A 25,574-nucleotide genomic window follows, 5' to 3' on the forward strand; every position below is an offset into this window, starting at 1 on the left:
ACAATAAATAAGGGCCTCTGGATTTAAAAAAAAAAAACAAACACTTCAGGACTTCCCTGGTGGTCCAGTGGTTGGGAATCCACCTGCCAATACAGGGGACACAGGTTCAATCCTTGGTCTGGATAGATTCCTCATGCCAAGGGGTGGCTAAGCCCATGGGCCACAACTCGAGAAAGCTCTGGAGCAGTAATGAAGACCCAACGCAGCCAAAAATAAATAAATGAATGTTTTAAATAAATGTAGGGGGAGAATGGATGCGTGTATATGTACAGCTGAGTCCCTTTCCTGTACACCCAAAACCATCGCAACATTGTTAATTGACTGTACTCCAATATGAAATAAGAAGCTTAAAGAATTAAATTAGTTAATTAAAAAAAAATTTAAACCAGGGGACGACAGAGGATGAGATGGTTGGATGGCATCACTGACTCGATGGACATGAGTTTGAGCAAGCTCCAGGAGTTGGTGATGGACAGGGAAGCCGGGCGTGCTGCAGTCCATGGGGTCGCAAAGAGTCCCATACGACTGAGCAACTGAGCAACTGCACTGAACTGAAACCACTCTCCACCTCTCCCTTCCCCCACCCAGTCCCTTGACAACTTCTTTTTTTTTTTTTTTTTGGTTCTTTATTTATTTATGGCTGCACTGGGTCTTTGCTGCTGTGCACAGGCTCTCTCCAGTTGCAGTAAGCCAGAGCTACGTTCATTGTGGTACACAGGCTTCTCATCGCGGTGGCTTCTCTTGCTGTGGAGCTCGGGCTCTAGGCGGGAGGGCTTCAGTAGCTGCAGCACGCAGGCTCAGTAGCGCACCCCACGGGCTTAGATGCTCCGCGGCTCGTGGGATCTTCCCAGAGCAGGGATGCAACCCGTGTCCCGTGCATTGGCAGGTGGATGCCCGTCTGCCTGGGGAATCCTTGACGGCTTCATTTTTCTCCCCAGCAAATACTTGACACTCTCGATATTTTCCTTGTCCTGTTGATAGTCTGTCTTGAGAACTAGACTCTGATCCCCAGGGGCCAGACCTTATTGGTTCACCACCAGAGCAAGGCCTGAAATACCTGTCGGTGAAGTGTGTGGATTGCATGCCTTTATTTTGAACCTGTAAGACATACACAAGTTTCAAAATCCAGAAGACAGGAAATGGAAGTGAGAAGCAACGCACCCACCACAGCGACCTATCGACCTGGCCTGACCCTTCCCAGTGCTGCTCGCCCGTCCCAGTGTCTTGTCCAGAGATAGTCTATGCAAGGATGAGAAAATGTGTACATGTATTTCTTCCCCTTCCTTTCTCTCCACAAATGCCACACACTCTTATCCTGTTTTGCAGTTTCCTCCTAGCAATACATCTAGGAGATCACCACATCAGTTTCCAATTGCTTCCTCATTCTTTTTTGTTTCTTTTTAAGCAACGGCATGCATAGTGACCAAGGGGGAAAGAGTTTTTGTCGCAATCACAGTTTTCCAGGAGCAGTGGCAGCTGAGAGCTCAGCGCCATCTCACAGACCCCTGGACTCACACTGTGGTTCTGCAGTCAAGATCTCCCACACACTTCTGGTGGGCATGCAAACCAGAGTGGCCACTTTGGAACACAGTTTGCCAATCTCCCCAGAGGTTAAATATACACTTCTCATATGACCCAGCCCTTTCATTCCTGGGTGTTTACTCAAGAGAAATGAAAACCTCTGCCCGCGCGCGCACACACACACACACAACCTGTATGTGCATGTCTCTAGCAGCTCTCTTCTGAATCACCAGCAGCTGGAAAACAGCCCAGATGTTTCTTCAGCTGGGAGATGGAAAAGCAAAACTGTGGTTCCTCCCCATGTGGCAAGAAAAATGCAACACACTTCGGATTCGACAACCTGAATGAATGGCGGATGCATTCAGCTGAGTGAAGGAAGCAAGACTCGGAAGGCTCTATTATTCCATTTAGAAGACAGTCTGAAAAAGGCCACTGGGTAGTGACAGAAAGAGCTGTGGGTTGTGGGGGCGGAGTGGGGGAAGGGTGTGGCCACCGAGGGCCAGCAGGAGGGGATTTTGGGGGTAATGGAAACCATCTGCATTTTGATTCTGGGTGACTACTGCATGCGTGGCACAGAGCTTATAGAGCAGCACAGAGAAAAGAGTAAATTTTACTGTATGCAAATATTTTCATGAGTTTTACTAAAAGAGTACCTAATGTAGGAGCCCATGTATATGACATGCTGGAATAGCAAAACTATAGGAATAAAAAACAAGCCAGTGGGTGCCCAGGTTGGGGGATGAGGGGAGGGGCTAACTGCAAAGGGGGCACAGGGGCGGTTTAGGGGTGATGGAACTGATGGTATCTTGAGTGTGATTCGATGATATGACTATAAACTTTTACCAAAAGTCATACCTTGTACACACTTAAAATGAGCACCTTCTATTGTATCGTATTGTATTATAAATTATATCTCAATAAAATTGGGTTTGGAGGGGTTTTAAATATAATTTAATCTCAAGTGGTGGTGGTGGTTTAGTCACTAAGTCGTGCCCAACTCTTGCAACCCCATGGACTGTAGCCCGCCAGGCTCCTCTGTCCGTGGGATTTCCCAGGCAGGAATACTGGAGTGGGTTGCCATTTCCTCCTCCAGGGGATCTTCCTGACCCAGGGATTGAACCCGTGTCTCCTGCATTGCAGGCAATTCTTTACCATTGAGCCACCAGGGGAAGCCCCAATAAAGTTGGTCTTAAATATCCTATCTCAGGACGTCCTTGGTGGTTGGGTGCCTAAGACTCCATGCTCCCAATGCAGGGGGACCTGGGTTCGATCTCTGGTCAGGGAACTAAATCCCACAGGCCACAGCTAAGAGTTCGCATGCCACAGGTAAAGATCTGGAGTTTGCAACGAAGATCAAAGATCCCATGTGCGGCAACTAAGACCCAGCATGACCAAATAAGTGAATTTTTTTTTAATTGAAAAATAAATGTTTGTTTAAAAAAAAAAATCTTATCTCCCCTTGCCCTTCCCTGACTGTGTGACCTTAGGCAAAGCCCCTAACATCTCTGTGCCTCCAGTGAAGGAGGAAAGATCTGGGGAGGAGGTGGGTGCTGAGGTCTTGGGTCTCATCATGGGTACCTAGGTACACCAGTACCCACAAGAGATGTTTACAAACAAAGCAGAGCGGCTTTATGAGGCTTTAGGGTGAAACTAGGGTCAGGCAGCTGAGCTGCTGACAATGGCTCCTGTGTCTCGGAAGGACAGGTCCTGAACCGAGCCCTGTCAGGCCCTTCCTGAGTCCCTTTGAACCACCGGGCACTCCTTGGTGACCTAGAAAAGCGAGGAGAAGCATCCGTGGGTCCCAGAGGGATGGCGTCAGGGATGCACAGTTCAGAGCATTGTAAGAGAGCCTTTTTCAGTAGTCAGATGGAACTGCCGGATCAGTTCCCTGCGGTCTCAGCTGTTCGGGGCAGAGTTTGGGTATGTACAGCCCCTGGCCTGCTCTCACCGGCTCACACGTAGGGGAGACTGAGCTATATCAGCGATATCCCAGAAGAGCTGGGGACTCAGGCTGGGGAATCCCGAAGGGGCACGACCCAGCCTAAGGAGAGAAATCAGGGAGGGCTTCCTGGAGGACAGGCTCAGCCAGAGCTGAGCCCTAATATGCTGACTGAACACCTACTGAGCACCCTGGCTTGGATCTCAGTGGAAGAGCCTATTTTTGAGGCTGAAGTGAAAGGGGTGTGTGTGGGCAGAAGGGTGGGGGCAGAGGCTGTGCTAAAAGCGGGAGTGTGGGGGGGGCGCAGAACAGTGGGAGATAAGACAGGAGTGAGGTGGTACCTGGTTCAAGGTCACCCTGGCAGGAGCCTGGACTTTCTCCCTCTCACGCCCCGGGCAGGAGCAGCTTAAGATCCATCCACGTGTGCAGGGAGACTGAGATGGGAAGAAGCTGGGAGAGGTCAGGGGAAGTGATGGGAATGAGGTGACTGTCGGAGTCACATGGAGAAGCGGGTGCACATGTTACTGAAAGGTGGACCTGGCTGCTCACCGCTCAAAAGCCAACAAACAGGCCAGACTGGTGGAAAGGAGAGTTTGCTTTATTTCACATGCCGGCAGCTGGTGGGGGTGGGGGTGGGGGCAGACATCTGTCCAAAGGCTGATGAGCCCCCACTCCTGGCAACCAGTGGGGCAAGAGTTTTTATAGACAGAAGTGGCCAGGAAGGGGGCTACCTGCAGAAACAGTAGTGTCAGCTCTAACAGTCATCTTCAAATTGGTCATCAGTGGTCTGACCAGCATCATCTTGATTGTTCTGCTGCTGCTGCTAAGTCACGTCAGTCGTGTCCGACTCTGTGCGACTCCATAGACAACAGCCCACAGGCTCCCCCGTCCCTGGGATTCTCCAGGCAAGTACACAGGAATGGGTTGCCATTTCCTTCTCCGATGCATGAAAGTGAAAAGTGAAAGTGAAGTCGCTCAGTCGTGTCCGACTCCTCGAGACCCCATGGACTGCAGCACACCAGGCTCCTCCGTCCATGGGATTTTCCAGGCAAAAGTACTGGAGTGGGGTGCCATTGCCTTCTCCCTTGATTGTTCTAGGGACAGTTAATCTTCAGTTCCAGGGTCCTTTGTTCTCATTGCTTTGAGGCCAGTTCTCAGAATCGTGGCGGCTCATGTCCTGGATACAGTCTGGTCTTCATGTAGTCAACTTTTACACCCTGGTGTTTTGGTATCTATAAGACAGCTCACAGGATATGTCTCAGAATATTTAGCTATAGCCCTTGAGAAAGAAGTAAAGGTCCTTGACTCTGCTTAATGACTACATTATTATTTGGCCTCCTTTGACTGTTTTCCTTTGTTTCTTCATTTCTTGTATCTCTGATTAAACTTATTCTTTGACTAAAGTTTTCCACAGACAGAAGGCAGGCAGAGGACACAGGGTGGGAAGGGGAGGACCATGAGGTCCTGCTCCATTTCACAGGTAGAGTGAGAAGGCAGAGTTCTTGCCTCTTAGGTCCCACCCAAGACCCTTCCAAGAGCTAGGAGGTCTCTGCTAATGGAGTGTTGTTATTTTTAAAGCATTAACACAATGATGCTTTAAAGATGCATTGCCAAAGATGCATTTTTTTCTCATTCTTTAGTTCCTCAGACTCTCCGATCTGATCATTTCTTAAATTCTGTTCGTCTTGGCTTCTAAAGTTCCACGGTGGCAAATATCTTTGATCCTTGGAGGCTCAGATTCGTTCACTCAGTACACATTTATTGAGCCTCTGTCCTGTGTGAGTGCCAAGAACACAGAAAAGAACAAAATAGATGAAATGATGCAAAGAGCTGACTCAATAGAAAAAAAACCCTGATGCTGGGAAAGATTGAAGGCAGGAGGAGAAGGGGACGACAGAGGATGAGATGGTTGGATGACATCACCGACTCAATGGACATGCGTTTGAGCAAATTTCCGGAGATGGTGAGGGACAAGGAAGCATGATGTGCTCCAGTCCATGGGGTCGCAGGGAGTTGGACACAACTGAGTGACTGAACAACAACAAGATGAAATTCCTGCCCTAGGGGAAACCACAGTTATTGAGGGCTAAGGTACCAGGATCAATTCTAGGTGTCCACATGTAACTCCTTTAATCCTGCCTCCAACCTTATGAGTTAGAGACTTGAGTAATCCCCATTACCAAATTCAACATTCAAAAAACAAAGATTACAGCATCCGGTTCCATCACTTCATGGCAAATAGATGGGGAAACAGTGGAAACAGTGACAGACTTTATTTTGGGGGGGCTCCAAAATCACTGCAGATGGTGAGTCCAGCTATGAAATTAAAAGACGCTTGCTCCTTGGAAGAAAAGTTATGATCAACATAGACAGCATATTAAAAAGCAGAGACATTACTTTGCCAACAAAGGTCGGTCTAGTCAAAGCTATGGTTTTTCCAGTAGTCATGTGTGGATGTGAGAGTTGGACTATAAAGAAAGCTGAGCACAGAAGAATTGATGCTTTTGAATTGTGGTGTTGGAAAAGACTCTTGAGAGTCCCTTGGACTGCAAGGAGATCAAACCAGTCAATCCTAAAGGAAATCAGTCCTGAATATCCATTGGAAGGACTGATGCTGAAGCTGAAACTCCAATACTTTGGCCACCTGGTGCAAAGAACTGACTCCTTGGAAAAGACCCTGATGCTGGGAAAGATTGAAGGGAGGAGGAGAAGGGGACGACAGAGGATGAGATGGTTGGATGGCATCACCGACTCAATGTACATGAGTTTGAGCAAGCTCCAGGAGTTGGTGATGGACAGGGAAGCCTGGAGTGCTGCAGTCCATGGGGTCGCAAAGAGCCAGACACGACTGAGCAACTGAACTGAACTGACAAAGGAGGAAACGGAGGCACGGGATTCTGGAATGCCTTGCTCCTAAAATTCTCAGTCAGTCAGTTCAGTCACTCAGTCATGTCTGGGACTCAAGAATTCTTTGCTCCTAAGATTCTAAGGTCCACAGTTGTTGGTGGTGTTGCTTAATGCAGTCTAGTTGATTTCTGATGTGTGTTCATTTCTGCTGTACAGCAGAATGACTCATTTATACATATATATTTTGTTTTTCATATTCTTTTCCATTATGGTTTATCTAAGTTTCTAGAGCTTTTTGTCCTAAAGAGTCTGTTGTCCTTCCATTCAAGTGAACGGTGGACTCAATCTCATTGTGGAGTGAGAAATTGCAAATTAGAACCACCATGAGATTCACACATGTACACACACACCAGGATGACTCATATTTTCAAAGTCTGACCAGCTTCAGTGCTGACAAGGTTGTGGGGGGAGGAGACCCCACAGCAGACACTGAGATGGGAGTGAAAACTGGAGCAACTGTCTGGCAGTATCTCCCACATCTGGACATCTGCACACCCTGTGTCCCAACAATTCCATTCTTGGGTTATGGGGAGAAATGTGTATGCTCATGGGCTCTAGGAGATGTACACAGCATTGTCAAAAGAAGGCAGAACCTGGAGACCACTCACATGCCCATCAACAGGCAAATGGTTTTGTAAATTTCCATGCAAGAGAGTGATCCACAGTCATGGAAATTAAAGAAATTCAACAGATGTAACACTATGCATGAACCTCACAGACATACCTCATAGAGAGCTTCCTAGGTGGCTCAGTGGTAAAGAATCTGCCTGCTGGGCTTCTCTTGTGGCTCAGTTGGTAAAGAATCTGCCTGCAATGCAGGAGACCTGGGTTCATTCCCTGGGTTGGGAAGATCCAACCCTGGGGGGGAAGATCCTTCCCTGGAGAAGGGAAAGGCTACCCACTCCAGTATTCTGGCCTGGAGAATTCCATGGACTGTATAGTCCATGAGGTTAAAAAAAAAGAATCCACCTGCTAATGCAGGAGATGCAGGAGACACGGGTTTGATCCCTTGGTGGGGAAGATCCCCTGGAGAAGGAAATGGCAACTCACTCCAGAATTCTTTCCTGGGAAATTCCAGGGACAGAGGAGTCTGGTGGGCTACAATCCATGGGGTCACAAAGAGTCGGACACAACTGAGCGTACACACACACACAGACATAAGATTGAGTGCAAGAAGCCAGATCCAAGAGACTGCACTTGAAGATTCTCTTTATTAAAAATTCAAAGGACTTGCCTGACAGCCCAGTGGTTAAGACTCTGCTCATCCATGGCAGGGGGCATGGGTTTGAACCCTGAGCAGGGAACTAAGATCCCACATGCCTAGTGCTGTAGCCAAAAAAAAAAAAAAAATTCAAAACTGGGTGGGGGAAATAAATGAAGAGTTTGAAATTAACATATACACACTATAATATATAAAAATAACCAACAAGGACCTACTGTATAGCACAGGAAGCTATACTCAACATTTTATAAAGATCTACAAGGGAAAAGAATCTATAAAAGAATGAATACATATATATCTATGTGTACATATATATATATGTATAACTGAATCACTTTGCCTGTACACCTGAAGTTAACACAGCATTGTAAATCAACTATTGTGTGTATCCAGGTTGTTGGACTCGTTGCAACCCCATGGACTATATAGCCCACCAGTCTTCTCTGTCCATGGCAAGAATTCTGGATCTGGTTGCCACTTCCTACTCCAGGGGATGTTCTGGACCCAGGGATGGAACCCACATCTCTTTCATCTCCTGTCTTGGCAAGCGGATTCTTAACCACTGCTGCTGCTGCTGCTAAGTAGCTTCATTCGTGTCCGACTCTGTGCAACCCCAGAGACGGCAGCCCACCAGGCTCCCCCGTCCCTGGGATTCTCCAGGCAAGAACACTGGAGTGGGTTGCCATTTCCTTTTCCAATGCATGAAAGTCTTTACCACTAGTATCACCAAAAAAAAAAAAAAAAATTAAATAACAAAAAAAGAAATGAAAAAGAAATACAGTTGTCATTTTTAAATTGACCTCACATTCTAGGCCTCGCTAAATAACTATTTATGGTGGCTTTTCATAGATATGGAATGTCCTATGTCACATGCCTCATGTGAATGAAGACAGTGTCAGTCCTTCAGGATAAATAAACAAAAGTATAAATTCATCAGTTAAAAACTGTAGTGGTCAGGTGTGTATTCATAGGTAGTAAACGTAAAATAATAACATCACCAAAGAATGCGTTCCCTTGAGAAAAGAGAGAGTTGCGATTGGGAAGAAGCCTTGGAGGAACTAGCAGAACCATTTCTGAACCTAACTGTCCCTTTGAAACGAGTTGGCGAAACGGAGCATCATCCGTCATGCAATTCTCTACATTATATTAATATTTCATAATTTGAAGATTTATATTCTCTTTCATCCCATGATTCCACAGTCTCTCCGTTTCTCCTATGACTCGGTTCTCCAAGGGGGCAAGATTTCTGAGCCCGGTCGGGGGAGGGGCGGGGGGGCGGCAGGAGACGGCTGCGGGAAACCACAAGAAGAGAATCTGGGATCTGAAACACAAGATACCATTTGACTTTCCCAGCAGTGAGCGAGGGTTCTTGGACCGTGTGACCACAGGAGGCCCGAAGGGACAAGTTCAGAGGTGGGTACGGCCGCAAACCAACCCCACCCCCACCTCCCGCGGAGCCTGGCAGTAAGAGGTCCCGGGCGCCCCACTTCTCACCAGCCAGCCCAGAGCCAGGGGTCGAGGGGCGCAACCTTTCGAGGACGCCTGGCGCCACCCCCAGGCTTTCTGATGTGGAAACTGAGCCTGCCCAGGGCTGTGCAGCTGGGAGGCTGCGGTGCAGCCAGCGACCTGATTCCTCCGGGCGGGGTAGCAGAGACACGCCCGCCGGGTCCTCACTCTCGTGGGAAAGTGCGGTGGGGCAGGGGTGGCCCCGACTGGGACGGGCGGATGGAGCCAGGGAAGGTGAGTCCAGCGTGGCCCCCCACTCAAATGAGGAAGGGAGGGTCTGGCCTGACCTGCTTTCCCAAGAGCCTGGGGGACTTTCGCATCTGTGTTTCTAAGCCCCGGTGGCTGATGGGGAGGTTGTGGCCTCGGGCTGGGGAGGCACCGACTTCCAGGGAAAAGGCCAGCTTTTCAGGGAAGGTGCTGTCCCTTCGTCTGAGGCGGCCTCTGTGCTCTGCCCTGGGGAGGTGGGCTCGAGAAGGCGGGGTGGCTCCCAGTTCACTGTGGGGAGGGTCGCCTCATCTGGGGAAAGGTGTAGACTGATGGGGAGGCAGACACCCCGTTTCCTCCTGGGGAATTTATAGCTTGTACTTCAATACTGGAGGAGGGCATGACAATCCACTCCCGTATTCGTGCCTGGGCAATCCCATGGACAAGGAGCCTAGCAGGCTACAATCCACAGAGTCGGACATGATTGAGGCGACTTAGCACCCACACACTTCAATACTGGGGACAAGATTCAGTCTCATTAAGTGTTCCCAGTGAGATGGCTGGTTCAAGCGACACCACTCAGCAAGCTAGTCTGATGGAGGAGGGCAGGACCCGAAGGACGACTAGACCAGGCTCAGAGGGCAAAGCATTTGGCAGCGGCCACGGGGTTGGAAACTGGCAGAGTAGAAGGTAGACCCAGATTCGATTTGTCTCACTCCTTACAGGTGAGGATGACGTCGGCAACTGTGCCAAAGGCCCTAGGAAAATTCACTGGATCCACTCAGCCATCATATTATTACCACCATGATGACTCAGAGGGGGATACTGACACCCAGAGAGATCACATGCTACTCCAAAGCCACTCAGGCAGAGCTGACACTCACACTCAGGTCATCTTAACTCCAAAACCCATTGTCGAGACAGGGTCCCCCAGAAAGCAGATACTTAGAGTTGTTGTTGTTCAGTCGCTAAGTTGTGTCCAACTCTTTGCGACCCCATGGACTGCAGCACACAGGGCTTCCCTGTCCTTCACCATCTCCCGGAGTTTGCTCAAACCCGTGTTCACAGAGTCAGTGATGCCATCCAACCATCTCATCCTCTGTCATCCCCTTCTCCTCCTGCCTTCAATCTTTCCCAGCATCAGGGTCTTTTCAAATGAGTCAGTTCTTCGCATCAGGTGGCCTAGAGTTAGGAGGGCAAATGATTTATGGAGAGCAGCATGTGGGAAAGGGGGTGTGGGGGAAGCAGGATTGGGTAGGGGGACCATCGGGCCAGGATAGCCCCAGGGGCAGCTCTGGAAGCAGACTGCCCATGACGAATCCCACAGTGGATAGAAAATGGCCAGACCCTCTGACCCCACCTGGCTCTGTCAATGGCCAGAATCCCCAGCTGGCAAGCTGAGGCAGACCCTGAAGGAGCTGACTGTCAGCCATCTACACGCCTGGCAGCTGGGCCACAAGTCCTATCTTCAAAAGGCATCCAAGCAGCGTGCCTCTGTGGCAGCCCTCCCATACCCTATATTAATAATAGCAATCATTTGAAAGTAACAGCTTCCATTTACTGAGAACTTACTCCACACCAGCCTGCGCCAACATGTGTTAACGCCTTTGACCCTCGCTACAATCCTGTGAGACGTGCACTGGTTTCACCCCATGTTATAGATGAGGAAACTGAGGTTCAGAGAGGGTGAGTCACTTGCCCAGGGTCACACAGCTGCTAAGTGGCAGAGCTGGGGGTTGAAGACCCTCAATTAAAGCATGAGCCTCATTTACAGATGAGGACACTGAGGTCCTGCAGCACACCTCCTGTTAGTCCACCATCACCTCACTGGGATGTTTCTGCCTTACACCTGACCTTCCCAGAACCCCACTCCCACCCCCCATCCCCCAGGGCAGATGCTGATATCCACACACCCCTCCCACTGCATCTCCCATGTCTGATCAACCCAGTGAATTGGGGGGTGGGGGGAGGCTGTCCAGTCTTCAAACTCGCCTGGGGAGAATGTTGCAATCTTCTGACTCAGCGTCGGCATGCGTGCAGACCCAGCAGGAGGGAGAAAGGGGAAGATTAAGTCTTGGCCCAAGCCCCAAATGGGCTATGCTGCCTGGTGCCAAGGATTCCAGCAGCTGCCAAGGCCCCAGGGTGGGGAGGAAGCAGGAGGTGCAGGCCGGCCTCCAGGAAGCTGGCCTGCATTCACCCCTGGGGGTGGGGTGGAGCCCAGGAGCTGTCTGCTGACCCAGGAGGGACTTGCAGCTCAAAACTGTGTGACTGGGAGGCTATGTGACCTTGGGCAAGTCCCTTCCCATCCCAGCTCAGCATCTCTGTTTCCCTCTTGTCTGCAAAATTCACTTGCTCTTCCCAAGCCTCTCTTAAATCTAACTCAGCCCTGCTGCAAGGCAGTCTTCTCTCCGTCTGCTCCACCCTCCCTGGCCTGCCGAAGAGCACCCGAGCAAGAGCGCAGACTCAGGCACGTGACCTTGCCTCTCCTGTGCCCTAGTTTCCCCATCTAAATGATTCCTTCCCAGGAAGTGGCTAGGATGAGAGCCGAGAGGGAAGGCCGACGGTCTCTGGGACTGATGAGCATCCCTTCCAGGTCCGTGGTGCAGCAATCAAGATGCTGGGGCCACAGAGACCTGGTTTAAATCGTGCTTCCCCAACCCATCTCTCATCATGTTCACTGCTCTGTGTCCCTTTCCTTCCCTTTGAAATGGAGATTTTCACTGAATTTTCCTTACTGGGTGTTAAGAGAATGAAGTTAGCCTGTTCCTAAGTAGGAGCTCGGGCAGAGCAAATGGGCCTATTTAGTCTCATCTCTGGGTAGAAAGCATGACAAGAAAGGCCTGGCCTGGCCTGGGGGCTTCCCTGGTGGTCCAATGGCTAAGACTCCAAGACTCGGAACTCCCAATGCCAGGGACCCAGGGTTTGATCCCTGGCCGGGGATGGAGATCCCACACGCCACAACTGAGACATCACATGCTGCAGCTATAAACAAAAGAGCCCGCATGACACAATGACGATCAAAGGTCCCGTGAACCACACACTAAGACCCGGTGCAGTCAAATTAATTAATTAATTACAAAATTACAAATAATCAAAGGCCTGGCCTGGCGGTGAAGGCAGACAACATGAAGCATGGATACCATTCATTCATTCAGTCAGCCATTCACTCGCACACCTGGTGTCGATCTGCTCAGAAATCCTGGGAGGCAGAAGCTGTCATCATTCCCAACCATAAAGTCACAAGGAAAGCCCATAGAGGGAAAGCCACCTATCCAAGGTCACACAGCTAACATGCAGCAGAACTAGGGCTCAAACCCAGCATGTTGAATCGATGAAACTGGTCCAGCTGTTGAAAATTTGGGTTAATGGATTAATAAGAATTGGTGTTATTCCTATGCCAGGTTATAACAGGAAGAATGGTTAAAATGGGAAAAATAATAATAGCAGCTACATTGTATCAAGTACTTTCTATAGTTCAGGACCTACAGAATGGAAGCATGTTTTCTTGATTTAGTCTGTCTTATAAATGAAGAAACTGAGACTCCATAACGTTCAGTAACTGCTGCAAGTCACAAAGCTCATGAAAGCTGGAGACAGGACTCCTCAGTCAGAAGCAAAGAGGACAAAGGCCAGGAATTAAGCCAATAGGAACTTAGGGTCTGACCAGCCCAATCTTCTCCTTTTAGGAGAAATGGAGGCCCCCAAGGGCAAGAAAGCTGGCCCAGAATCACAGCCTTCTAGCTGTGGGACTTCACTTCCCTCTTGGGACCGTGAGCAGGTATAATCGTGGCCCTTCCTTCCCCAGGGAGGTTTGAAGAAGGACAAGAGGAGAAGCAGTAGGAGGCAGTGTGACCAGGTACAAAGGTTGGCCTGCATGGGGAAAGTGGTTAGACACCAAGCAGAACTTCCCGGCCTCCTCTGGGAAGTTTCTGGGACTCATCCAGGGGCCGCCCCTGCGGGTGGGGGGCGCCCTCCAGAGCTCATGGCCCAGAGAGGGGAGACCCTAGTCCTCCCCGACAAGGGTTCAGGGAGCAAGGGGGGAAAGGAGGGGGGAGCCGTCCTGGTTCCGCATCCTCCATTCCCGACACAAGAGGGAGGCGGCTGTGGGAGCTGGGACTTTCCTGAGCAGCAGAAGATTCTGGGAAATTAGAGACAGCTGCGGGGCGGGGCTGACTCCAGGCCTCCCTTCTCTTCCCTCCCCTCAGTCCCTGCTGGTTCCCCAAGCATGCCTCCCTCTGCCCCAAGGAGGCCCTCCTCCAACTGATCCCCCTCCCTCAGACCATGGCCGCCACCCTGAGACCCTCAGATCCTCTCCCGCAGAATTTGCCTCCACGCTCACAGCCTCTTCAGATCTCATCTTCCCTCAAACCCTTCTTCCCCCACCCTCCACTTTCTCCTCCTCTCTCAGAGCCACTGGCCTCACTTAGTTATTCTCTCTCTCCCGAAGACCCTCACCTCCCGCCTCAGACCCTCACCTCCCCACTCAGACCCTCACCTCCCCCCTCAGACCCTCACCTCCTCCCTCAGACCCTCACCTCCCCCCTCAGACCACCTACTTCCCTCTTGGACCTGTCTTCCTCCTTCATATCCTCCTCCCTCAGACTCTTTCATCCTTCCTCCACCCTCAGATTCAGAACCAGCAGCATCCTCTCTTTCGGCCCCTCTAAGCCCCCTCTGGGCCGAAAGCAGACACCCCCTCCCCAGTCCTGTCTGGGCCCAGAGTCATTGCTCCAGCTGCAGCAAGGGAGCCGGGGCATGGGAGGACCTTGGGCGTCCTTCCAACCCTACCTCCTGGGGTCATCACCTTGACAAGCCTCGCTTCTCCCAGGCTCAGCTGCTCTCTGTACAGCGGGGCAGTGCTCTACACCCCATCCCTCCCCTGTGTTGGAGAGTCACCAGAGGTGAGGGCTGAGTGGGTGGGAATGCCAGACTTCCCAACCTAATTCCCTCACCTCTTCCCCTGTAGCCTCCACAACTCTGGGGGTAAGGGTTGATTTCAGCCTCATTTTCCAGAAGAACAAACTGAGGCTCAAGGGAAATGACCTAAGGTCCACTGTCAACAAAGGGTGGAAGTGGGACTTGAACCCAGATCTTGCCCCCAGACGCTCTACCTTTACAGGGCGCCGAGGGGGAGACCCAGAGAGGCAGAAAGGAGAGAAGCAGGGAAGAGACTTAGGCTTCTGTCTGCCCACAGCTGCTCCTGACATCACTGGGGTGGAGTCCCAGTCTTGGGCAAAGTCCCTTCCTGAGAACCGGGGGCCTTACACGCATTTTCAGGGTCCCAGGATGGGGAGACTGAGATGCAGACAGAGATGGAGAGACAAGACGACAAGGCGGGACTGGAGGCTGAGGGACGGAGACCAGGGAAGGAGATGCAGAGACCGGGGGAGACACACAAAACCAGGAAGACCCTGCGTGCCGCCTGGACAGACCTGGGGTGCAGCACCCATTCCCTCGCCCCTTTAGGTCCCCAAGTCTTCCGCTCCACCTCCCGTAAGTCAGTGACCGGGACTCAACCCCAGCGATAGCCCCGCCTCCAGGGAAATCCGGGAAAGCCCCGAGCGGCTGGGGTCCCTCCCCGGGGCGGAGAGAAGGGCGGCAGAGGCGGGGTCAGGGGAGAGGCCCGCCTCCGTCCTTCCCTCTCCCTGGCCCCGCCGCCCCCAGCTCCAGCCTGCCTCTGAGTCATGCCCCCAACCAGCCGGGCCTGTTCCCCACCCACCAACCCCGCCCGGGATGGGAGGGGGACGCGGGGGCAGAAGGGAAGCCCGCCGGCCCCCCGTCTTCTGGACCCGGGCTTTGGCCGCTGTGACTCTGATCTTGTGACCCTACGGCTCTAGCTGTCTCCCCGTCTCCCTCTTACCTGGCCTCTCACGACCTCTGGACCCCTTTCGCCACATCTGTTTCTCTGTGTATCGAGGATTTCGGGGGCACCCACCCTGTGCCCGGAGGCTTAGGCTGGGTCATGGGACCCCGAGAGGAGAGACACGTTCACGGTTTCTCTGTGCACTCCCCACAGAACACCCCCCCCAACGCCCCCAGCGAAGTTCACACCCCAAACTGAGCAGGCACATGGAGGAGGCAGAGATGGGGGCAGGGCAGGCAGAGGGATCGTGCCCGGGCGCCCGCCGAGGGTAGTCCCTGCCCTGGGTGCGTCTTCTCGCTCCCACAAAGGAGGAAACGACTCAGAGAAGGGAAGTGCCTGGTCAAGGTCAACCAGCGAGGAAGTGGGAGTCTGGAATCGAACCCACGTCCTGGCGACCCCAAGGGCCTCAGGGAACTGCCTCCCTGGGGAGGTGGGGTCGGGGGAGAGGAAGAGGCTGAGAATCAGACAGCGCTCGAGAGACAGAAAGGGATGCCCAGAGACGATGGAGACAGAGGCAGTGAGAACAGAGAGAGACACAGAGATAGACATCCATCCAGACCCTCGAGTCAGGGACAGTTCCAGACTGAGATACAGAGATAGAGACCTACAGCCAGAAAGACACACACACACACACACACACACACACACACACACACACGGAGACGCCGCTGAGGCCCGCAGCCGCAGGGGTGGGGACCCCGCAACCCCGCGACCCCGCCTCCTTCCCACCCCCTGCCCGCCCCCGCCCCCCGCCGAGGCCCAGCCGCCCCGGGCGCCGCGGGGCCGGGAGGGGGCGGGCGCGGGGCGCGGCGCGGGCGGGGCGATCGGCGGGCGGCACCGCGGGACGGCGGGAGCGGCGGCGGGTCCAGGAAACCCCTGGGGCGGACGGGTGGCCCCGGGGGGGCCGGGGGCGGGGAGGCGGGCGGCCGGCACCGCCCGGGCCGACAAAAGTCCCTTCAGTTCAGCCGGCGGCAGGGGAAGTCCCGGCGCTCGGCGCAACCACCCTCCCGTGCCGCCGAGCCCAGCCGCGCTCCGGCCGCCCGCTCGGCCGCCGTCCCCGGCGGCCCCATGCCCCGATGCCCCGCGGGGACCATGGACGAGGGGCCCGTGGACCTGCGCACCCGGCCCAAGGCCACCGGACCCCCGGGCGCCGCGCTGCCGCTCCGCAAGCGCCCTCTGCGCGCGCCCTCCCCGGAGCCCGCCGCCCCGCGCGTCGCTGCGGGCCCCGTCGTCCCCCCGGATCCCCTCCGCGGTGGCTCCGACACACCGGCTGTGCCCGCGCCCCCTCACGGCCTGGCGCGACCAGAGGCAATTTACTACCAGGGTGAGTGGCTTCCGCAGGTCATGGCCGGGTGGGGGGCAGGCAGTGCAGAGGGTGACCACCTGAGTCAGGCAGTGGAGCTCCGACCTTAACACGGGGGGTGGGGGGGGGGCCCTGGGAGCCGAGGGACAGAAGCCAAGGTCCCAAGGACACAGAGAGGGGGTTCCTGGGGAGATGCGGGCAGAGCCTGAGGTCCCAGGGGTGCAGATATGGGAGCTTCAGGGAGCCAGCACCTTGGGACACAGATACCAGAGCTCTAGGAAGCTGGGTGTCTGAAGTCCTGAGATCTGAGACCCACCTACAGGGAGCCAGGAGACAGTGCCCAGCAGTCCAGATATCGGATCTCAGGGAGTCAAGTCCCAGGAACACAGAATTATAAACTCTTAAGAACCCAGATATATAGGGTTATAAGGAATCAGCAGCTGGACCCAAGAAGCTGGGGGTTTTGGAATCCTTGAACTTTATGTGAGGTCAAAGGGAGTGAGGGGAACAGAGGCTGGGGTTCTAAGGAGACATATTAAGGATCCCCATTTATCAAAACCTCGGGAACCCAGATGTCGGGAGAAGATGGGAACCGAATGGGAGTACTGAGCACCCCAATATCTGGGATCACAAAAACCCAAGGAATCCGATCCCAAAACCAGGGGTCCTAAGAATCAGCAGGCCAGAGACCTGGGGTTCTAAGCACCCACTTCTGTGTGCTTGCAAGTGATCAGGGTCTCACTGGTGTCATGAGGTCAGGAGGCCTTAGGGGGGATTTGGGGACTGAGGATTCTAAGAACTGGGGGGCAGGACTGGGGAGTTCTGGGCCTCAAGGATTTAGGGCCAGGGAGGATTTGGGGGTCTCTGGGCAGAAGGCCTGAGGGCACCAAGGCCTGGGATTGAACATACAAGGACCAGGAAACAGGGTTTCAGGAATGGAGCCCCCAAGGACCAGGAGATGACAGAGAAAAACAGGCACTATCCTTCCCATCCTGTCTCCGTCCCTGATACCCAGGAGGGGGCAGCCTCTCCCACAGCTGTGCCCACGTCACAATCTCCGAGTGACCCCCAGAGCTGCAGAGACCCCAGGCCTTGGGCCTCCAGAACTTTGCCTGGTTTCTGCACCTTTCATCCCCTCAGGGTACAGCTTCAAGCCCTCCATCAGGAGGCCTGTCACTGCCTTCTCCCCTTTCCCATCCCCCCATGAAAACCTGAGCCTCAGTTTTCCCCATCTGAGTGCTGACTTGCCAGCTACCTCAGTACCTTCCAGCAGTTTGATTTATGCCGGATTCTGGCACTACTCCCTCTCCCCAAACTCTGTACACATTCATCCCACCCCCTACACCTGGTGCTTCATCCATCCTTACCTTCCTCAGCCACACATTCACTCAGCAAACTGGCCCTGAGGTCCCCACGCTGGGCGATAGTGCAGAATCTTTGCCTAGTAGAAGATGAGGGGTCAGACAGAAGTAAAGATAAGTGACAATGCCCAGGGCTGGCAAGGGGAGCTAGCTGCAGGAGCGCAGAGGAGGGCCGTGGTAGAGGAGTTTGTCTTGGGCCTTGAGGGCTCAGGAGGAGATCCAAAAGGGACCAAGGGAAAAGGGCAGGTGACCCTGAAGCCGGGGGCAGGCTGCTGACCTGTGGGCTTGGCCTCATGCATGTCCTTTCTCTCCCCAGGACCTTTACTGTCCCTGTACCCCACCCCGACCATGGGCCCCCCCTTTCCTCTGCTGAACTTGCCCACACCGCTGTACCCCATGGTGTGCTCCATGGAACACCCCCTGTCAGCTGACTTCGCCATGGCCACGCGAGCTGATGAGGATGGAGATACGTGAGTGACAGTCCCCCGTTCACGGAGGGGAGTAGAAGGGTGGGGAGGCCAACCCTCCACCCACCTCACCCACCCACTGCAACACAGGGGTACTCAGCACGAGCTTTCAAGTTACCTGCACTGAATTAGAATCCTGTCTCCCCGTCTATGCGACTTTGAGGAAGCCCCTTTCCCTCTCTGAGCCTCAGTTTCCTCTTCTGAAAAATGGGCACCCTGAGAACCCTTACCTCCCAGGACTGTTTTTCAAGCAGTGGGCTTTAAAGTTTTTACCAAAAGCCAAAAATGAGAAAGACATTTTACAGATTGACTTATTATACGAATTAGACATGTTAAGCTCCTTGCACAGAGCCTTGTAGATTGAAAGTGCTCAATCTGTATTAATTAATGTTATTATTATCATTATTACCTTTTGCTAAGCACACACACATATATAAACTTGAAATAAAAATTGCACAGAACAAACAGCACTCATGCTTACAACATGGGAGCTACTTTGGGGTTTTCTATTCTAGTCATGTCGCTGTTTCCTGGTCATAGCCCACTAAATTAATTTGACAATTCTTTAAGTTGATTTCACAAATCTCATGGTTTTATCATCTACTGTTTGAAGGACAGGCTTCTGAGATGCATGAAGCCACCGAGAAATCCTGCATGGGAGCATTTAGCCCAGGCCTAGAACTCAAAAAAACACTTGACCACCATGCTTATGGTAATTCTACCAACCTCGGATGGAATCTCAGCTGGTCACTTTCTCACACCTCTCTGCCTCAGTTTCCCCCTGTACAAACAAGAACCACAAGATGAAGGTCTCTATGAGGCAGAAAAGAAATTATTTCAATAAAGCAATTATCCAGGAATGGGCTTGGGGACTCTGGAAACCACAGGGGGAGATGCAAGGAAAGTGGGGGGTCTCCACCACTGGCCCCTGGGTGACTTCACATCCCCAAGCCTCAGTTTCCCTATCTGGAAATCAGGCCTCACGATCACAATGCGGATTCAATGCAGTGAAGTACAGGACTTGCAGTGCATAGAACAGGGCCGGGCACACAGTCGGTGCTCAGTACATGGGAGTGGATTTTGTTGGAACAGAGCTCTCAGGGTGGTTGTGGACTATCCTTGTGAACCCAAGCAGGACAAAGTGTCTGAGTTATAAATGTTATCTTTATATATATGTATATATAAAGATATATATATTTATACAAAAAGGCCTCGGTAAAACTAGTTCCCGCCGCCTCTGGGTACCTGTGGGGTCATCTGTGAAATAGATTCAATTTGTCTCTGTCCCCAGGGGTGGTTTGTTTGCAGCCTGTGAAAGCCGGGTGCAGAAGCCCTGGCACACCAGTCTCCAGCCCCACGCCCCAGCCTCCCTCCCCACTCTCCCCTAAAGCAAACACTTCTGCCTCAGCTGCCTGGTGGGGGAAATCCCTTCCCGCAGAACTTGACCGCAGCCCAGCTGCTCTGCCTTCCCCACGTCAGCACCCGTCACTCACTCGCAGCCTCCCCCTCCTGGCTCTCCCTCTAACCTTAACCCCTTCCGCTGGGGCCGAGGCTTTACCGGAATGGGCAGCGGGCCGGGCGGGGGCGGGGGATGGGGGACACGCTAGGTCTGGATCCCCAAAGGGCCAAAGCTACGGTTGGGAGGCTGGACTTCGAGGTATTCAGGGCAGTAAGATCTCAGGGTATTTGCAATCACCCACCCACCCCCTCCCAAAGGTCTGGCAGTGGGGAGCTGGAAGTCTGAGTTTCCACGAGGTGGCGGGGGGGGAGGGGGGACGCGTTCTGAGTCCCGGAGGGCAGAAGTTGGGGTACTACATGCCTTGACCGCTGAACGGGTAAGGCGCCGGGCGGCAGGGCAGCCGGGGGAGCCTAAAACTCGGAGCGATGGGGACAGTCCGTACCCGCCAAGAGTTAGGGCATCCTATGCCAGGGTCGCAGGAGGATGCATGCCAGGATGTGGGGGACAGAGAGGCAGCTGGAGTCTGAACCCTGAGGCATGGAGTTCTAGCGGGGTCCCCTGGCTGGAGCAATTGGGGTCCATTCTTACCCCCAAGGTAACTAGAGAGAGCTCTTTGGGTCGGGCTCCCCTCTCCGCCTCATTCGAGGATGGAAGTTGGGGTGCCGGGGTGGACAGGGTAGATCCCCGAAGGGCCAGGCTTCCCTCCCCCGGGAGCAGGAAGCGGAGCCCCGCCCAGCAGACCTGTTACTGGAAGTCCGAGGGCTGGGCCGCCCCTCCCGTCCCCACTTCCTCCAGCCCCGCCCCACCCCCTGCGGCCCGCGCGTTTATGGGAACTCAGGCCTGGACGGTTTCTCTGAAATCATTTCTCCCTCTGCCCTCGCTTAACCCCGCCCTCCCCGAAGGGGACCCAGGCGGGGCGTCCTGAGAGGTGCGCGGAGGGGACGGAGCCTTTCCCCGGGGGCCCTGGCCCAGGTCCGACCCCTTCCCCGAGATTTCTTTTTCAAATGTGGCTCTCCCGGTTCAGGATCCGGGTTCAGTGTTTCACCTGCAGAATCTCTTCCTGGGAGCTGGGAGCTATTGCGGGAGATACTTTACCGAGGAGAAACCCGAGGCTGTAAAGGGCCACGTGACTTTGCCCACGCTTCAGGGCAAGAGAGATTTGCAACCCTGGCTCAGCCCCCGCAAAGCCCTCCGGTGCAGCAGAACTTCCCTGCCTCCAGCACCTAGGAGGTGGATTCTAGAAGTCTATTCCGCCGTGGGGAGGATCGCCGTTCACCTCTCTTAGCCTGGCCCAGGTTTGGCAGCAAGCAGCGGCGGGTGAGAAGGAAGTTGCCCCCAGTAAGTGGCCCTTAAATAGAGGTTGTGGGGCCTGTGTAACTTCAGCCAGCCTTATGGACTCAGCGCCAGCGTCCCCCCACCCCGCTACAGCCATCCCAGATTGTCCTCAGCTCTGAATGGCTCTTCCAGCTTCGGGGGCCCTGAGAAGCTGGCAGGAGGTTTATTGGAAAGGGTTCTCCAGCTCAGTGCCCGTGGGGATGGAGAAAGCCGGACTGGGCAGAGGGAGAATTCGCTGCTCTGTAGTTTCAACCGGGCCTCAGGGATCCCACAGGGAATATGGCAGCTGGAGTGGCCTTTCAGAGAGTTGGGGCCAGAAGGCTGGGCCTTCTATGCCCACACGGACCAGTCAGCGGATGCCATTGGGTGGCGTCTACCCACCCCCATGACCTGGGCAAGCAGCCCTTTTCAGCGGAGGGTAATTCCCAGAGAGAGCCGAGATTTGACAACCTTCCCAGAAGCTGAGGAAATGGAGTCCTTCAGTCCTAATGGGGGGATCAGGGTTGCACAGTCCGGCCTCCCAAGCAACGACCCTCATCCCTGTTTGTCCCACCTGTGCCGTCATCTCCCTTCTGGGCAAAACTTGCCCCATGTACCTACTCTTGGGTTGGAGGCTGAACGTGATCTCCAGTCACCACGGATGGAGACCATCCAGTTCATCCCCAACCCATTCCACAGATGAGAAAACTGTGGCCCAGAACGGGGTGAGCACATGGTCCCCAGCTTCAAGGATGGTCAGGGATCCTTGAGAGGGCCTCATCTATTCAGGGTGTTTGTGGAGCACTTTCTCAGCACCAACCACTGTCATAGGCACTGGAAAAACGCTTTACCTGGTGGAGTTGACATTCTATTGAGGGAGATTCAGACAGGAAACAGTGTAAGATGTCAGGTAATGATGTGGAGGAAAATAAAGCCTGGGGGTGGGGGGGAGCCGCTGCCCTACCATTTTAGCAGAGGCCCCAGTGAGGGGAGTTAGCCTCAAAGATATGGGGGCGGGGGAGATACTGTTCCTGGCAGAGGGAACAGCCAGTGCAAAGGCCTAGGAGGCAAGCATGCTTGGTATGTTTGAGGAAGAGCAAGGAGGCTAGTGGCCAGAGTGAACTGAGGAGAGTGAACAGAGATGACATCAAAAGGAATCGAAGAGGGAGAGACAAGATCACCCCAGGCCTGTGGGCCATGGTAAGGACTTTGAGAATTCTGTGCAGAAAAGGAGCATGATCTGACTTAGGTTCTAAAAGGGTCTCTCTAGCTGCTATGTGGGGAGCAGACAGCAGGGCTCTGTGGTAGTAGAGAGGCCAGTAAAGAGGGGACACTCCAAGAGGAAGATGATGGTGCCTGAACCAGGATGGAGGGAATGGGGAGCAGTGGTTGGATACCCCTGTTACTTCTAAAGCATCCTGTGCATTTTGGAGTTAGCACTGCTAAGCATACAGGGGTGAGAGGTGACCACCCTCATGCCTGTGATTCTCCACCCCCAGGCCACTCCACATTGCCGTGGTGCAGGGCAACCTGCCAGCTGTGCATCGCCTGGTCAACCTCTTCCAGCATGGAGGCCGGGAACTGGATATCTACAACAACCTCCGGCAGGTGAGGCTGGGGACCTGAGTCCTAGGGGAAGAAGAGCTGGAGGCCCTGACACTTGAATCTGAGGGAGGAGGTGCTCAGATTTCTGGTTCAGACTACTGCTGAGGGTCAGGACCCGGAAACTCTGAGGGAGGCAGGACTGGGTCGCAGGGCAGGAAACAGGAGTCCCTCACAGTCTCTGTTCCCCAGACACCGCTACACCTGGCTGTGATCACCACCTTGCCGTCTGTGGTCCGGCTCCTGGTGATGGCTGGTGCCAGCCCCATGGCACTGGACCGCCACGGCCAGACGGCAGCCCACCTGGCGTGTGAGCACCGCAGCCCCGCCTGCCTGCGGGCCCTGCTGGACAGCGCACCTGGGGGCACCATGGACCTGGAGGCCCGCAATTACGATGGTGAGCACCTACCCGGGCGCTGGGTGGAGCTGTCTGGTAGGACCTGGAGTCCTTCTGAGGCTGCAAAACCCCAGGCCTACGTTTAACTGAGTTTCCCGCTCTTTCAGGGCTCACCGCCCTGCACGTGGCCGTGAACACCGAGTGCCAAGAAGCGGTGCTGCTCTTGTTGGAGCACGGCGCTGACATTGACGCGGTGGTGAGCGCGCTTGGGCTGGGGGGTGGGGTGGGATGAGGGCGCCTGGAGGAGCAGGGAGGGGCGGGGCCAACGGAGCGGGTCTCGCAGTACCTAAGGAAACAGATGCTGGACCCAGCGCTGGTTGGGATGCGGGCCTCCAGCTGCTTGGACAGAGCAAGGGGACGCTCAAAACCTTCCTTCCTTGCCGCAGGACATTAAGAGCGGCCGCTCCCCGCTCATCCACGCCGTGGAAAACAACAGCCTGAGCATGGTCCAGCTGCTGCTGCAGGTGGGTACGAGCCCCTTTACGTGGCCTCTCTCCCACCCTCTCCTCTGGCCCTGACCGCCTGTCGCTCCATCCCTGCAACCGACCCCTCCTCCTTCCAGTTCTTGCACTTGTGCTTGCTACGCTTCCAGCCCCGACCCTTCCTCCTAGGCCTCCTTCCGTCAACCCTAGGACTTGATTCCTCCAGACTACGAACCAGTCCCGGGCCATCTCGCATTCCTTCCTCTAAACCCCCAAAACGTTCCAGGCCCCTCCCAGCTAGAGTCTTGCTGACCCTTGTCTTCCGGCTTTGGCCCAGTCCCCGCGCTGTCCTTCCGCCCTGACTCCGTCCACGATCAAGCCCAGATCTCTGTACCCTTCTCTTCTCTGACCCCGCCCCCTTTGCCTTGGCCGTGGCTGCCGAGTCCATCGCCAACGGATTCGGTGCCGCCCCGCGACCCGCTTGGTCCCGCCCCTGTTTCCAGTTTCCACCCTTCTCTGACCGTCCCGGGTCTGGCCCCGTCCCAGCTTGTGACCTCGCCCCTCACGCGGGCCCCGCCCCCTGGGTCCCGCCCCCTTCCACCCAGGCGGTGGTCCTGACCCGCGCCTCTCCGCCCGCAGCACGGCGCCAACGTGAACGCGCAGATGTACTCGGGCAGCTCGGCGCTGCATTCGGCGTCCGGCCGCGGGCTCCTCCCGCTCGTGCGCACGCTGGTCCGCAGCGGCGCAGACAGCGGCCTCAAGAACTGCCACAACGACACACCGCTCATGGTGGCGCGCAGCCGCCGGGTGAGTACGCGCGCTGGTTGCCGCGGGGGATTGCAGGAGTTGCGGGAGTTGGAGGGGTGGGGGCTGAATGAGGTTGATTCTGTGCTCGAGCGCCGATCTGCAGGGATGAGTGGCACGTGTGTGCATCATGACAGATGAGTGGCACGTGTGTGCAAAGGATGCGGCAGTGTGCGTGTGCGCATAAGTGCCAGGGCGTGGAGGCAAGCCGGTGCAGCCTGACGCGTGGGTGTGAGTTCTAGGCAGAGGAGAGACTGAGGCCCGAAGAAAGGAAGTCACGTGCCCTCTTGCACGTCCTGAGAGAGAGGCGAGGCTCCCTGAGCTAGGAGACTCGGGAACCGGGAGAAATGGAGAGAGGCAGGTCTGTGTGGGCAGGGCTGGCCCGGAGGTGATCATGCGGCGTCCCACAGGTCATCGACATCCTGAGAGGCAAGGCCACACGGCCTGCTCCGGCATCCCAGCCGGAGCCCTCTCCGGACCGGAGCACCACCACGTCTCCTGAGAGCAGCAGCCGCCTCAGCTCCAATGGTGAGAAGCCAGACCCCAAGGCCAGCCTCCCGGAACCCAGGGCTCGGGACCCCAGCCTCCTCCCTAGCTCTGGCCTCTGGCCACCCTCACCCCCGCCCCTCTCTTCTCTTCCTGCAGGTCTTCTGTCAGCGTCACCACCCTCCTCGCCCTCCCAGTCTCCCCCCAAGGACCCTTCTGGATTCCCCATGGCTCCCCCCAGTTTCTTCCTTCCACCCTCATCTCCACCGACCTTCCTGCCCTATGCCGGGGTCCTCCGAGCCCCTGGCCGGCCGGTGCCCCCCTCCCCAGCTCCAGGAGGTAGCTGAGAGGAATGGGGGGGCAGATCTTGGACTCATGAGGAGGGACCTCGCTACCCTGTGGGGTCAGCCCTCCTGGAAACTGTGAAGATCTCACTCTGCCCCCCCCCCCTCCAATCTTCTGGATCAGGATTTGCACAGAGGCACATATATTTACCCCCAACCCCCTTCTTCTCAGCACGGATATTCCTCCATCTCAGCCCCGCCACCAACCCAGGACTCTTACTCCCATTTTTCTCAGGCATCCTGGTCTCCCAGTCTTTCGTCTGGAACTGCCCCCAAACGTTCATTTCCTTCTCCTCTCCCAGAGCTAGTGGAACCAAGGAACAGCTCTCCCTTCTGCACTCTGCCCACTTCAGTGAGGAGGGAGAGATGGGCTGACTCCAGGCACTGATATCCATGTAAATTATTAGGCGTTTTGGTTGGATTTCTTTTGTAATAAACTATTTTTGTACCATA

The 25,574-nt window shown here is 54.6% G+C and overlaps 1 protein-coding gene and 1 long non-coding RNA gene across 4 annotated transcripts; one reads left to right on the forward strand and one right to left on the reverse strand.

Moving 5' to 3' along the window:
• LOC109572741 (uncharacterized) lies at positions 1 to 20,535 on the reverse strand. Of its 2 annotated transcripts, none has more exons than XR_011561618.1 (5): positions 20,341 to 20,535; positions 19,020 to 19,074; positions 17,833 to 17,906; positions 1,713 to 5,234; positions 1 to 1,098 (listed from the first exon to the last, which is right to left on the reverse strand). It is a non-coding gene; the product is annotated as an uncharacterized lncRNA (long non-coding RNA). The 2 variants fall into 2 exon arrangements; XR_011561619.1 differs by having other exon boundaries at positions 20,195 to 20,535.
• BCL3 (BCL3 transcription coactivator) lies at positions 15,986 to 25,574 on the forward strand. 2 transcript variants are annotated; one of them, XM_070771229.1, is made up of 9 exons: positions 15,986 to 16,486; positions 18,143 to 18,296; positions 22,566 to 22,674; positions 22,861 to 23,065; positions 23,173 to 23,261; positions 23,452 to 23,529; positions 24,093 to 24,294; positions 24,702 to 24,819; positions 24,937 to 25,574. In XM_070771229.1, the coding sequence occupies exons 1-8, from the start codon at positions 16,231 to 16,233 to the stop codon at positions 24,791 to 24,793; spliced, it is 1,185 nt and encodes a 394-aa protein (XP_070627330.1). In that variant the 5' UTR covers positions 15,986 to 16,230; the 3' UTR covers positions 24,794 to 24,819; positions 24,937 to 25,574. The 2 variants fall into 2 exon arrangements, with proteins under 2 accessions (XP_070627330.1, XP_019835362.2); XM_019979803.2 differs by having other exon boundaries at positions 15,993 to 16,486; positions 24,127 to 24,294.

This window comes from Bos indicus, chromosome 18, assembly GCF_029378745.1.
Source record: "Bos indicus isolate NIAB-ARS_2022 breed Sahiwal x Tharparkar chromosome 18, NIAB-ARS_B.indTharparkar_mat_pri_1.0, whole genome shotgun sequence".
Classification (NCBI taxonomy): Eukaryota; Metazoa; Chordata; class Mammalia; order Artiodactyla; family Bovidae; genus Bos; species Bos indicus.

Excerpts from the sequence above, each read along its gene's own strand:
- BCL3 (XM_019979803.2), top strand. The coding sequence starts at position 16,231 with ATGCCCCGATGCCCCGCGGGGACCATGGACGAGGGGCCCGTGGACCTG. Across the intron at positions 23,066-23,172 it reads GGAGGCCCGCAATTACGATG|GGCTCACCGCCCTGCACGTG; the intron begins GTGAGCACCTAC and ends CCGCTCTTTCAG. Across the intron at positions 23,262-23,451 it reads GCGCTGACATTGACGCGGTG|GACATTAAGAGCGGCCGCTC; the intron begins GTGAGCGCGCTT and ends TCCTTGCCGCAG.